Genomic DNA, 14,903 nt, shown 5'->3' with positions numbered 1-14,903 from the left:
GTATAATTAGCCCTTGGAGCCAAAGCTACTCTGCTTACTTACTCAGACCTTTTGATAACAATCATTGTCAAAGTGGCTGGTGATCATTGGAATTACAAAAAAAAGGTCCAGATCCAGGCACTTGATGTGGACTTTTGGAGAAAATATAGACTACATAGAAGATATTAAAAGACTATAATTTGGAGTTTCTGACTCAGGATCAAGAATGGGAAGTGTATAGCAGATCTCTAGAGGCACCTGCCCGGAGTGTGCTTGTGGACAGAAAAAGAAAAGGCTGAATCAGAATAGTATCCAGGCTTCTTCAACCAAAGCATCCATATGGTTTGGGCTTGGTACTCCTCCAGAGACTCATAGCTAAACTGGGAATGCCTAAAGAAAGACCACAAAAAATTGTCAAATTCCTGAAGTGAAAGAATAGATAAAAATTATAAAGTTCTCCCATTTGAACATACAGAAGCTTTGGAGAAGGCTTGTTTGCTACAGAGGTAGGAAATGAATAAAGCTTTTATTCTAAGATGCAGTATGACCTGAAGATGTAAATGGGTTGTGAGGGTTAGGTATCCCACTGTGGCTCACTAATAAATTGACGTAGAGGAAAGATGCTGAGGAGCACATGCTACCTTCTACCATTTAGCATTAGAAGGAAATCCACATCAGCCTCCTTGGCAAGATCCATTGGTGTCTGTTACTATTAGCTGCTGGTTCTGTTGTCAGACCGTGTACCCACCACTGGGCTAGACAGATCATGGGATTTCTGGTGTTCCTACCAAGGGCTGGCAGGAATCTGGATCAGGTCCAGGACTTTAGTAAAAGAGTTTAATCTCCTTCAGGATGATTAGATCCAGGTCCTCAGATTGTTTAGATCTCCTTCTCCAGTATAAATCTGAGACCTGGAGTTAGTATTCTGCCTGTTCAGCACAGTGGCTGGCAGCCAGCAAGCACAAGGTGTGCTGTTAAGTTGACCCTAGGTCATTGGCATCCCCCACACCAGTCCCAAAGACTTATAGATTCCAGCTGGGTTGAGCCCTATTCTGTATTTTCATCTTCACCCAGGCAGGCAGTAGGTTCTAGAAACTGGGCCTGTGACTCATAAAGGGTCTGAGAAGGTGTTGTAGCAAATCCTCAGATCAAGTACGGAAATCCCTTGTCTCTGATTTCAAAAATTACTTTGTAAAGTTTTTGTACTTAACAGCATAACTGAATTGGCCTACCTGTCATTCTTTCCCACTTGCTTAGGTAATTTGGGGACAAGGTAGGACCTCATTCTTGCCACTACCCGCCATTTTTGCCACAACTGTACTATCAACCCCACGCAAGCCTTGTGGCCAGTCTATTCTACTGCTTGCCGAGAGCACATTTCATGCTGCTTCACTCCACTCCCGTCCTCCCTTACAGGTGCCCGTGCTGAGCAGACTGCCAAGTCACAGGCTGCTGCACAGGCCTTGGCCCACCGGGCCCCCAGGGCTGTAGCAGCACTAAAAGGAGGCCCAGGAGAGTCAGGGTCCCAGGAGATAGGCTCTGAGGCAGAGCTGCAAACCCTCCGGGGGACTTTGGAGCCAAGCCTGCACCTACACTCCAGCAGCACCTTCACATTAGCAGAGCTCAGTCACCTGAACCCATAAAGTGTGACAAAGCTTCTTCAGCCTCTAGAATAAGTGATGTCCATGTAATATTTGGTTTTAAAGTAGCCATTGCCTCAAAAAAGGCATTCTTTCTATTTTGTGTAGGATTATTTAAAGCTTTTTCTCCTCAAGTAACAAATAGCTTGAATAGAATGTCTTCTGTCCTGCTGATAGTTACCAAAAATACATGAGAACGTTAAGAATAGTTTCTTAAAGGTCTGTGGGACCATTTGGGGCACTAGTAAAACCTAGAAGAGTGCAGAGGGTGGTGTGTTCCTGGCATGTCCCCATCTCCATGGTCAGCATAGCTCCCAGCCAAAAAGGCGGCCTCCTGTGGCCGAGACAGCTCCTGCTGCAGGCATCGAGCTTGGTTTGCTGGAGTCTACACCCTGGAAGGAGGCCTTTGGTGGACTTATCCCTGAGATGATGGTCAAGAAAACAACAGCCTATTTGTAAGAGAAAGGGAAATAGTGTGTTTTGATAACATAAACTTGGACAAGGTGACTGCAGTTCCAACAGCAGAAAATTATAGAAGGGGATAGGTCATATCCTAAAAGATTTCTCAGAAAGGGTATAATTTAAGAGAGATACAGCTAGAAGATATCATCTCTTTAAGGATATCAAAACTCAACATTTTGTGATAATTTGCTCAAATTTGTTCAATAAGCCGGGAGGGAGGGGTTGTCACATTGTCGTGTTTAGTGTGTTTAAGGCTTTGTTTTTCTCTATTAAAATTTAATTTGTTTTCAGAGCTCAAGCTTTGTTCAAACCCAGCCTCAGGGCAAAGCTGTCAACTAGATTCTCTTCTCAGTAATCTACAAAGACTTCCAGCAGCCTTAGTCAGAATCTTAAATCTACTCTTGCTAATCTGGCCTGCACTGGCATCTCCATTTTCTACTATATATCCTTTCTTCCCTTCCCTTGAATCTTTTCTCAGCCTCGTCCTCCCTGTAGTCTCCCTGTCTGCTTACTGTGACATCCTCTAGCTATCTGGACTGCTGCCACGCGTTTACCCTGCTGTGTTCGACCTGGTCTTGTTTTGCATGAACTCCACAATATTACAGTTTCCTTGATCAAGATGGAAATGTTTACTAAATATATGTTCTCTTACCTGTTGGTATAAGCCAGGTCTGAGACTGGAACCAGAGATGGCTGTGGAAAACACAGAGAAACATTAATGAATTCTTATGGTTTCCCTCCTCCTGGGTTGCTTCATTGTGTGTTCTTTCCTTTAACTAATTCAGGTATGTGGGCAAAGACTATTCTGCTGCTCAGGAATTAATGGAAGATGAGATGAAAGAGTATTACAGTAAGAACCCTAAGGTCACGCCAGTCCAGACCGTGCATGTAGGGCAGCTACTGGCAGTAAATGCTGAGGAGGATGCTTGGTTACGGGCACAGATCATCTCAATGGATGAGAACAAAATAAAGGCAAGCACTGTTTACTTTGTCATAGTGTTATGAAGACAAACACATTATTTTTCAAATGTAAGTGTTCCTTCTAATATTGTGTCCTTCATAACTGCATGTAGTTTTTTTCCAGTTGACAAGATAATATCTGTAAAACATTATCTCTGTCAGCTTTTAAGTCAGTGGTAGTCATATTATTTCAGAGTTTTAGTTAAAAAAATAGACTTTTCCATGGTACTGTTCAAAATCTGTGATATAGTCAGGAAAAGGCCTTTATTTTCATTCTCAGGAGATATACAATAAACACTGATCAGAGCTTTGTGGGCTGCCTATCCAGGTCAGCACTCTGGAGTCAGGGAAGCATACAGATCAAAGCACATGACATTCTTCCTCTCCCCTCTTCTGCAGCCAGGGGAGGAGAACCATGAACAGGGCTCGGGTCATGCCCCAGGAGCTGTCCGTGTGTAGCCCTCTTGGTCCTCTTGGAGAGGTTAGAGGGCTCTTTCACCAGTCTCTTCTTTCAGCAGGCCCCAAGACTTCCAGACTTGGCCATGTTCCTGGTGGTCAGCCTCTGCCGCATGACCTCTTTTCTTATCCTCAGTGCAGATGAACAGGAGAACTTGCTCGCTCTCGAGGCACAGTTTTGTCTAGGTTTTGTAAACGGGGAAATATACTTCTATTTCTGCAGTCTCTGTTCCATAATTTGAAACATATTTATTGTGGTGAAGTCAGTCTCTGGAAAATAACCCGTTTTGTGTCCCAGAGTGCAAATACTACTTGCTGAACCTGGGCTTAGGTCCATCAGATACTCTCCCCCAAAACCCCTGACCCCAAGAACAGTGTTAGGAGGTTCAGAAAGAGACACTTGCTGTTTCTTGCCCAAATGGTTCCATAGCAGAGACCCTGACCCTTCCAGAGGCAAGCTTACCCAAACTACCTAGCCACCCTTGGTCACTAATGGAGAGATTTAGGAAATTCCTTAACTAAATCTACAAAGCTCCAACTTTTAAGCAATTGACCTGACTTTAAGAATCTGATAATTGGAATAGTTTGCCAGTTTCTTATAAAGTTAAACTTACCATATGACTCTAAGTATTACACAAGAGAAATAAAAACATAGGTCCACAAAAAGGCTTGTACACATGTTTATAGCAGCTTTATTATTAATAGTCCCAAACTGGAAACAACCCAGATGTTTTACCAGTCGGTGAATGTACAAGGAAATTGTAGTTTATTCATATAACAGAATACTATTTGACAATAAAAAGGAATGAATTACTGAAAACAGTCACATGGATAAAACTCACAGACTGTTCAAGTGAGAGAAGCCAGATACAAAAGAGTTATCCTGTATGATTCCAGGTAAATGATGTCTAAGAATAGGTAAAATCCATCTGTAGTGATGGGAGTCACATCAGTGGTTGCCTGGGACAGGAGGTGGAGGGCGTTTAATTGGAAAGGGGTAAAGGAGAACTTTTTGGAGTGGTGGATATGGTCTGTATCCTGCTTATGGTGGTCGTTATATGGGTACATACATTTGTCAAAATCCATCAAACTATATGCTTTAAATGGACATTTTTCATTCAGTATAAATTATATGTAGATAAAGTTTGAAAAAAAAATCTGTTAGAAGCTAAGGACCAAGCATAGAACTGGACTAGTGGGGACCACAGTGTGATTAGAAGCTTGGGCCCTAGTCTTGTTTCTGCCTGTGCACGTCCTGTGCCCTTGCTCAAGTCCTTCCATTCCCTTCTTTGCATCTCAAATGCCCTTCCCAGGGTGAAAACTCTCTGATCAAGAGACCCTATCTTCACCAGAGCCTCCTCTGGAAAAGAAGACCTTTCACACATATTAAGAATGGCTAAAGAAGAAGTAAAAACCAGGAGGGCAGGGTCATGAAAGCCAGAAGAAGCAAGTGTCTGGTGGGGAGGGAGCGCTCGCCATAGCGTGGCTGCTGAGAGTGTAGGAGTGGAGGGGTATCTCCTGTGTTGTACAGTCCGAAGCCCTCACACAGCAGGGGTTGGAGTGATTCTGGTCCGAGCTTGTTCCCCACAGCCCATGAAGCAGACAGACATGCAGTTCCCCCTTTATCTGGAGAGACCCCAGCTACTTAGCCAGTCTTACTCCTCTTGAGCTGTGCCATGCCCGACAGCAAGTACAGTTCCCTCCTTGCTTTCCACTTGTCAGCTGGTGAGTATGGGAAACAGGAGGATGAAGTCATGCCCTGACGCGGTGTGGTCTGGTGCTGACCCAGACTGGCTGCTTCTCTCGCACAGGGCACAGTGAGATCTGCGGCCACTGGGTGGTGCCAGAGAACCAGGAATCGCCTGGGGCTGGATTCCAGGACTGGGAGCCTGCTTGTGCCGATCCCAGGGCATTAGGGAGAGAAATCCCGCTCAGTCCTCACAGAGCAAAGGACCCAGAGCAGGGTGTGGTGTGAGTCAAACTCTCAGTCCCCCAACAGGTGTTTTGTAAACTGCAGCTGACATGCAAGTATTTGCCATGCGGTGTTCGATTCAGAAAGGAGGGAAGACAAGAGAACGCACTCCAAGCACTACAGAAGCCCTCTGAAGATTTTGGAGCCTTTATTCTTTAGTCTCGTGACACTAGGAGTACACTCGGAGTTTCCAGGGACTGATGATTTCGAGGATTGTGTCCTGTTGTTAGACAGTGTTATCTCCATTCTAGGTCTGAGAAGAGCAAAGCCCAAGTTGTAGGTGGTGATAGTTATGAAAGGAGAGGAGTGCTCCTGACTTCTGAGGCCTCTGCAGAGTCCCAATGACTTGGAACTGGAGAAACGGGCCCCACATTTAAATGGCTGGCCGCCTTCTGTAGGAGCGCCACCAGAGATCTCAGCCCATGCGAGCTCTGAGTCAGGATAGGGACTCTGGGAGGTGATTGTCTCCGGCATGGGACATGGAGGCCCCACACACCCAATCATCCGGTGGTCTGAAAGGTGTTCGCAGTACCCACATCTCTTCTTTTTTGCTTTTGATTCTCTGCTGGGCAGAATTTCTGTTTGGGGTGTTTAGTATCATAATCTAGGTACTAAGAAGCTGGCCTGTGGACTTAATTTTTCTACAGGAAGTGAAAGCACCTCGCTCTGTGCTACTCATTATTTCTTAGCCATGCCTTTGCTCTGTTTTTTGTTGTTGCTTTGTTTTAATAATGTCCTGTTTGAATTAGGAAGCATACCAGGTTTTCAACAGTTTCCCTCAGATTCTTTTTTTTTTTTTAAGATTTTATTTATTTATTTGACAGACAGAGATCACAAGTAGGTGGAGAGGCACGCAGAGAGGGAGGAGGAAGCAGGCTCCATGCTGAGCAGAGAGCCCAATATGGGGCTCGATCCCAGGACCCTGGAATCATGACCTGAGCTGAAGACAGAGGCTTTAACCCACTGAGCCACCCAGGCGCCCCTTCCCTCAGATTCATATTATCATCCTGTAGTTATCATTCTAAACCACAGCTCAGTGTTTATAGATTTTATTTTTCTCAAAAAAGAGGCTCTGTTTATATAGTGCTTTCCAGTTTAAGGTGTTATGCTGAGCTGGACGAAGGCCTAACCAAGCTTTGTACCACTGAAATAAAATGAACCAGAAGTACCTATTTTTGCAATGTAGAATTCCCTGTTGTCTAGCCATGACATCACTGTTGTCACTGACAGAGAGCAGCTCGGTCCTCCAAAGCATAGTTGCTGGGAATAGGCCATTGTCACAAGTGATTTGGGGATTTCGAATCTGATAAATCTCCCTCTCTAGGTGGTGCTCTCTCTAGAAACAAACACTACCGTCTAAGGACATGCATCCTTAGTGGAAGTGTGTGAGTCAAGAAAGAATAAGGTGAGATGGACAGTCAGGGACAGTCTGCCCCTTGGCAGTCAGGGCTGGCAGAACCAGATGGTGGTGCTGCTGAGAAGCTGGTACCAAGGCTTCTGAGTTCACAGTCTTCCCTCATTCTTCCGACTGGCAAAGCAGAGTGGGGCCTGGAGTCAGGAGCCCTTACTTCCCTGGTTCCAGCCCTACCCTTTCTCTCCTGGGCTGAGTCAGGGGTACCCCCCGCCCCTGGCATTTTCCAGGCAGTCTGGTGCCACTTAGCATGCTGATTATGAAATATAAGCAACTAGTTTAATGTGTCAGATTTTTTTTAAAGAAGTGAGCTTAAAACATTTTATTTGAACCTAAGTGATATTTCTATTACCATCAGGTATGCTATGTTGACTATGGTTTCAGTGAAAATATTGAAAAGAGCAAAGCATACAAGTTGAACCCAAAGTTCTGTTCACTCTCATTCCAAGCTACCAAGTGTAAGCTAGCAGGTAAGAGGAACTTTTTTTAACGCTCACTCCATTTTGATACATTATTACCACTGTACTTTTGGGTGGCTAAATCCTAAAATGTACTAAATATTTCAAAGTCTTATAATGTGTTATTTCTTGAAAGATAAGAATAAATTCATATTTAATATCCTCTTTATAAGATGTGATCATTGTAAATATGTTATAATATTTTATTTATATATATTTTATTATAAAAATATGTATTGGCCATCTTAAAGGTTTTGTTGTTGTCCTGACTGCCCTAGCAACAATGCTAGAGGCCCCATATCATGAGGTTTGGTCAGTTTGAATCCCGTTGTTTGACGTGCTATGAAGTGACTCCCTGCTTCTTTCCCACTGAGGTAGGCTCTGGTTGCTGTTCATTGGCAAGTAACACATCACCTGTGTCAAGCTCAAGTTCGTGTGTCTCTGCACATGTGCATGAGTGACATCGTAGGGATAGCCTCCTGCCACGGAGGACATGGTTGCCACGTTCATACGAGGAAGGACATGGAAGTGTATAAGCATCGTGCCAGGAGAGCCTGAGCTCGATTCAGGAAATGATCACCATTCTTTCATGAATATTAGCCCTTGGAGATATACCTCCTTCTCAGCAAGAATGTGTCTGTTGGAGGAGCTCAGTATGGCTCTGTCTGTGAGATAAATCTCAAGTAATGTTAGAAGCCTCTTACAAACCCCTGGGAGGCAGTTTTGAAAAGAACATATCAAGAGTATAGGCCAAGATTTAGGATGCTGAAATGAGAGGTTTGGTAAAAGCTGTAATGTTCCATGTCTGGAGAACAGAACAAGAATGAGAGAGGTAGGCCAGAGGCAGTCTGTGAACTTGTGCTGTGGATTTCAAGGGGAAGTATACGGAAATGGGCCTTACAGCACTGCTTCGGAAATGATGAGCTAGTTTTAATTAGTATAATAGAATAACTGAGTTATCATGTATATGCTACATAGAATTACAATTTTCAAATAATTTAAAGAGTTATCGGACTACAATAAAACTCACCTAATACCCATATTATATTAAATACAATTTAATCTTTCTCTGATAAATTACAAAGTTCTTTGGTATACTCAGAATCATCATGGCGTGCTTAAGAAGAATCAAAGAAAAAAAGTGGTTTTGTAAATTGCCAATACATTCATGTTTATTTTATATGAAATAATCGTATATTTAATTAGAAAAAAATGAAAAAGGTCAAGGATAAATTTTTAGGAAAAAATTACAAATACGTGACTGACAGACATAACTGATTGATAGCTTCTTATGTGTACTAGTTTTCTTGTTTTAAATATGTGTTTGTATGTAAAATGAAGACCATTCTCCTGAGACACAAATTCTGATAGGGCACCAACTTTTCGTTTTAAGATTGCCTGCCTTTGTATAATCATTTAAAAGGGCATTCACACTATAATATGTATTTTAAGACCTAAGGATGGGTAATGTGAAGAAGACTGTAAAACAGAGCTTCCCTGGAAAATTTTGTGAGAATTTTTTTAGTAGAATCACAATTATAATAAGTGGCCAAAACAAACCTGTTCAATCTTAGAATGATTCTGCTAATTAAGTAGAAATTAAAATATTCAATATTTTTCAGGGTTGGAAGTTTTAAGTGATGATCCTGATTTAGTAAAGGTGGTTGAATCTTTAACTTGTGGAAAGATCTTTGCAGTGGAAATACTTGAAAAAGCGGATATCCCACTTGTTGTCCTGTACGACACCTCAGGAGAAGATGATGTCAATATTAACGCCACCTGCTTGAAGGCGATCTGTGACAAGTCTCTGGAGGCTCACCTTCAGGTAGCACGGTGACCACTACAGTCATCTGTTACACATACTATAGGGAGGAAAGTTATTGGAAAAGAATGATATAAATTTTAGGCTAGCAATAGATAGGGACACATTCCCTGTGAATGAAGAAAAAAAAAGGTAGGGGGGAGCTGGGAGGGGGAAAGAAGGCCAAAACATAAACAGTCATTATTAGGAATTGGGTTTTCATTTTATATTCCAGTGTCTACACTAAAACTGTATTTTATATGAAATTATTTTGCAACGATAAGAGGGGCAGATAATACAAAAGAAGAGAAAATTAGATCCATGAAGATGTTTATTAAATTTATAGCTTTTACAGTTTTAAAATGTGAAAAACACAAATTCCTGCCAAAAAAGGAAATCTTTAAATAAATTACAGAACAGCCACCCTAAAGAAAAGGATGTTAAAAATGGTCATTGTAGACTTCATGGCAACATTGAGAAAACATGTGTTTCATAGGTAGAACAACCATGAGTGATCTCTGTATTATGGTTTGACTAAAAAAATGGCCAAAATGAAACCTTTATTATGACTATAATTTTTTAAAATTACTAAAATTCATGTGGCTGATAAACATAGGTTAGAAAGTATGCTGAAGATGGGATTGATTTTGTGAGAGTTTTTTATTTTCATTTCTGTTAATGTCACAAAAATATGTTTCATGTAATAATGATTTCTCTCAGTTAATGTGGAGAAAATAAACCAAAATGAAAGATATTCTTAGCCTTTCAGGTAATGAAATTTGGTAATAAGTTAATGTTTGCAAACTGTCTACTTTGTGCCTGACCCAGTGATACCAGATATTCCTTTTGGGAAGAGAGATATCCAAATGAGTTTTTCACATTATTCTATTATCCTATCTATTCTCCAGCTTACTTAAAAGATTTTTTTAAAGATTTTTACTTATTTATTTGACAGACAGAGATCACAAGTAGTCGGAGAGAGAGAGAGAGAGAGAGAGGAGGAAGCAGGCTCCCCGCGGAGCAGAGAGCCCCATGCGGGGTTCGATCCCAGGACCCTGGGATCATGACCTGAGCCGAAGGCAGAGGCTTTAGCCCCTGAGCCACCCAGGTGCCCCTACTTAAAAGATTTTAAAATGCAAAGACCAATGAGATTATTGAAGTAGATAGCCCTTAAGGAAAGAAGAGCTGGCTCTATTCTCAAGCATCCTTGGTGTGTCCTTTGTTCCAGATTGATGCTATGTACACCAATGTCAGAGTGACTAATATTTGCTCCGATGGCACACTCTACTGCCAGGTGCCCTGTAAAGGTCTGAACAAGCTCAACGATCTTCTGCACAAGATAGAGGACTACTTCCATTGCAAGGTATGGCCAGGCATCACCCACCTTGAAAATTAATCCAAAAAATTCAAACAAAAGGTTACAAGTGTATGACTTTTGACTAGTTTGAGGTAGGAGTTGTAGAATAGTGGGTAAGAGCCCCAGACTGCAGATCTTAAAAGACAAAAAAGCCACTGGTTTCTGCATTAGGAAATGAGGATAATAATAATGTGTATAGCCATCCATAGGACTGTCATGAAGACTCGAGGCAGGCCTGCTCAGCACGGTGCCTGGTGCAGAGTAATTGCTCAGCAACTGACAGATTTGTGATTTACAAGATACAGTTGATGCTACAGTGCACCTGTTTGTGACTTTGTCTGCTACAGCCAGCTGGGTCCTCTGCCTGGGGCAAAAAAAAAAAAAAAAAAAAAAAAAAATCCCATGGAATTTAGGAGGAGGATAAAACTTCTAGGCACCACTCCCCATGCTCTTTTTGGTCCCTGAGAACCTACTACCTCTGTAAATGTGGTTCTCTGTCTAAATGTATTAATAAGCTCCTTACCCTTTGATTCTAGTATTATTTTCTGAATCAGGGCCTGTAGAGGTTTTGTTTTAAGGTTCTAAGGTGGTGTTCTTACCTCCATTGGGACATTATAGTTGTAATCCAGAATATTCCCCCTTGCTCCTAGAAGTGAACCCTTCCCTCTCGCCTCTGCATATGCCTCATGGTGTCATTTGCCACCTGATAGTTTAGCTGTTGGGTATTTGTTTGCCTTACTAGAGTATGGGCTTCTTGAGGGCAGAGACAGAGCCTGACCAGGTACTGATGGGCACTTAATTCACTTACAAACTACAGTACCTAATCTAGTGTCATATATAGAACAGGTATTCCAAAATATTTGTGGAATCAAGTTAAACTTGTATTCAGACTACAGTCTAGAACAGAATCTTTAGATCTGTAGCTTTACCTCTTCCTGTATTACAGATGTCTTAGCTGTATCTCAGGGTCATTACTGAAGTGTGGTTTCTATCTTGGAGTCTATCTTGGAGATAGTTCTCCAAGATAGCTATCTTGGAGAAATCTGAGAGATCCAGAGAAGCTGCCTCCAGTGACTGACTGGAATGCATGTGCTTATTACCTATGGTGGTGAAATGATGGTCCCTAGTGCTCTGGTAACCTGAATGGAGACATTGCCTTTGGGGACAGTAGAAACATTCATCCTGAATAAGAGAGTCCCAGGCAGGTCCCCAGCTTCAAACTACAGTAAAGAGGAGGGAGTAGAGGTCCACAGCTGTGACTTGTTGACATTTCACTGGCACTGATAGCCATATTTGTGTGGATAACATTTGTTTTGGAAGTAAAATCTCATCTTTGAATCTAAATGTTAAAAGTTGAAAAGAAGAGGCCTTCTGGATGGCTAGCCCAACCTCACTTTCCTCCAGGCTCTTCTAGTTTTTGGCAGATTCATTCTCCCTCTTCCTGTTTAACTGAAGGCATCAGTGCCTGGGTGAATCACACTGGCCTGCACACTGACGTCTGGAGACAGTTTAACAGCGCTCATTTATGAGCCACGTGCGAGGGGGAGAGTAGAGGAGGCCACCAGCAAATGTCTGAGAAACAGGACAGGCCATCACCCTCATGCACGCACCACCGCCCACTCCTCATGGGGAGCCCGGCTAAATACGGGTTCACCAGTCGGCCTGAGCCATGGCGATGTTTTTCTAACTGTGTGGCAATCTGTTCCTTGCTCAGAGTAATAAAAGTGTCACGCATTTCTGTTTTGCAGCACATGACCTCTGAGTACTTCGTTTCATTACCCTTCTGTGGGAAAGTCTGCCTCTTCCATTGCAAAGGAAAATGGTTACGAGTAGAGGTAAAAGCAGTCACTTGATTTCTTTTTTAAAGCTTATTAGGAAATACTGTAGACATACAAACAAGTTTTATAAAAAAATGAAACAAGCACCCATGTACTCATTACCATGTGAGAAAGAAAATATGCCCGGTCTGGTTGAGGCTCCGTGTCTGCATCCCCTTCTGCTCCTGCCCTGGCGGGGGCTGCCAGCCAAAGAGGGGTTTCTCATTCCTATTCATTTCTTTATACTTTCACTCTATTTGTATTTATACATACATATTAATATTCTAATATAGAGATAGTAGAAATACAGAAATGAAATGTATATAGAATATTTATAGGAAAACTTAATAAAATATAACTTAACAGATAATGTTTATAAAATGCATGTAAATAGTAGAGTGTATAGATTCTTCTGAAACATGTTTCTTCATTCATTATGTGTGAGATTTATGTTGGTGTGTGCAGCTCTCGTTCATTTGTTTTCACTGATGTTTGGTACAATAATGTGTGAAGATACCAACGTGATCACTCCATTCTCCTGACAATGGATATTTAGATGGCTTCTAAAGTTTTGTTACGGACAGCACTGCCAGGAGCCTTCCCATGCATGTCTCCCAGGATACCCAGGAAGGAATGGAGTTTCTGGGTGGAGAGAGCGGATGTCTCCAGTTTCATGAGATATTGCCTAATTGCTCTCCAGAGTCACCCTTCCACTGAGGTGGTGAGGGTGTAGCCCTTTGAGAGTTCTGGCTTGTTGGGGATGGGGGTTCTCAGATCCTCCTTCCCTCCTGCCCGGGATGGCTTTGGCTTCAGTGTTCACATACTCCTCTATTTCTAGTCCCTCATAATTTTCTTATTTTCTTGCAAGTGCAGTTATGAATTTGAAAAGAGGGCTGTTATATTTTATCATATATTTCTCTATGTTTTTCAAAGGCAGGTTTTGGATTTTTGTGGTTGCTTGCTTTCTTTCTTCTTTCTTTTCGTTCTTTCCTTCTATTTTTGATATCTAGTTTGTTCAATTGCTAAAATTGCAAACTTGGGTTTGATTTTTTTAATTCCTTTTTTGTCTGTTACAAAGGTTCTTAATCTGGGTGCAAGACCCTCTACTTTAAGGCGGCAGAGGTCCTGAACCCTATAGAATTGTATACAGATTAGGTGTGTGTATTATGTATTTTGGGGGGGGACAGTATCCTAATTTTCATAAGGTTCTCAAACCAACCCTAAGAAGGTTAGAACCATTGATTTATTGATTTTTTTGATGCTGTGTACTAATATTCCGATAACTTAATTATACTGATTTTTCCTTTATTTGAGTAAAACTTCATCATATCTAATGAAAGCAGTTTGGGAATAAGTTTTGTCATTAATGTGAATGTTAGAAGCCTGAGATCTGAGGTTATCTGACCAAGAGTTGCATATTTAACTATAAACCTCAAAAACATAACTCATTAAAAAGAACACAGCATTATTTGAATTTTAAAGCTCTGTGTTGTTTAGGGTATTACATAGAAATGCACACATATTGAATTATTTAATTTTTCATTTTCAAATAGTTTCAGGCTTTTACACAGCTGCAAAAACAGTCCAAAGAGGTTTCATATGTCCTTTACCCACTGTCTCTAGTTGTTAACGTCTTACATAACCATTATCAGAACCAGGAAATCAACACTGATACAATATTATTAACTAATCTGCAGACTCCACTGATTTTCCAACACTGTTCTACAAATGTTCTCTTTCTGCTCTAGAATCCCAAGTTGTAATTAATTGTATGTCTTCTTAGTTTCTGCCAACCTGGCAGGTGCTCTGGCTTTCTTTGCCATTTGTGGCCTTTTGAAGAGCAATAGCATTTAAAAAAATTAGTTTTAGAGGTAGAATTTAGTGTTTCATCTGTTACATATAACACCCTGTGCTCATTACATCAAGTGCCCTCCTTCATGCCCACCACCCAGTTACCCCATCCCCCTACCCTCCCTCCCCCCAGCAACCCTCAGTTTGTTTCCTAGAATTCAGCATCTCTTATGTTTTGCCTTCCTCTCAATTTTCATCTTATTTTATTTTTCTTTCCTTTCCCCACGTTCATTTGTTTTGTTTCTTAAATTCTACATATGAGTAAAATCATATGGTATTTGCCTTTCTCTGACTGACTTAATTCACTCAGCATAATATCCTCTAGTTTCATCCACATCGTAACAAATAACAATTTTCATCTTTTTGATGGCCAAGTAATATTCCTCTGTGTGTGTGTGTGTGTGTGTGTGTGTGTGTGCGCGTGTGCGCGCGCGCGCGCACACACTCCCACACACCCACACACCCACCACACTTTTTTATCCATCTGTCAATGGACAACTGGGCTCTTTCCATAGCTTGGCTATTGTGGACATTGCTGCTATAAACATTGGGGTGCACATGTCCCTTCAAATCCCTGTGTTTGTATCCTTTGGATAAATACCAAATAATGCAATTTCTGGGACTTAGGGTAGCTCTGTTTCTAGAGTAGCCACATTTTATAGAGCGTCTGACAGCTTCAGTTTCTTCCTGTGTCACATCAGGTTCTTCCTTTTTGGCAAAATACCTTTTTGGCATATGT

At 41.6% G+C, this 14,903-nt stretch overlaps 1 protein-coding gene across 4 annotated transcripts in view; it reads left to right on the top strand.

Moving 5' to 3' along the window:
• The window catches only part of TDRD7 (tudor domain containing 7), a 75,076-nt gene that overhangs the window by 41,833 nt on the left and 18,340 nt on the right, over nucleotides 1-14,903 (top strand). For all 4 annotated transcript variants that reach the window (XM_059141820.1, XM_059141818.1, XM_059141819.1 and 1 more), the window contains 5 exons: nucleotides 2,867-3,053; nucleotides 7,239-7,350; nucleotides 8,961-9,163; nucleotides 10,368-10,502; nucleotides 12,245-12,331. In XM_059141820.1, the coding sequence (XP_058997803.1) occupies nucleotides 2,867-3,053; nucleotides 7,239-7,350; nucleotides 8,961-9,163; nucleotides 10,368-10,502; nucleotides 12,245-12,331 (724 nt within the window). The remainder of the gene's footprint in view (nucleotides 1-2,866; nucleotides 3,054-7,238; nucleotides 7,351-8,960; nucleotides 9,164-10,367; nucleotides 10,503-12,244; nucleotides 12,332-14,903) is intronic.

Source organism: Mustela lutreola, chromosome 12 (genome assembly GCF_030435805.1).
Source record: "Mustela lutreola isolate mMusLut2 chromosome 12, mMusLut2.pri, whole genome shotgun sequence".
Classification (NCBI taxonomy): Eukaryota; Metazoa; Chordata; class Mammalia; order Carnivora; family Mustelidae; genus Mustela; species Mustela lutreola.
This window is presented reverse-complemented; position numbering and strand designations above follow the sequence as displayed.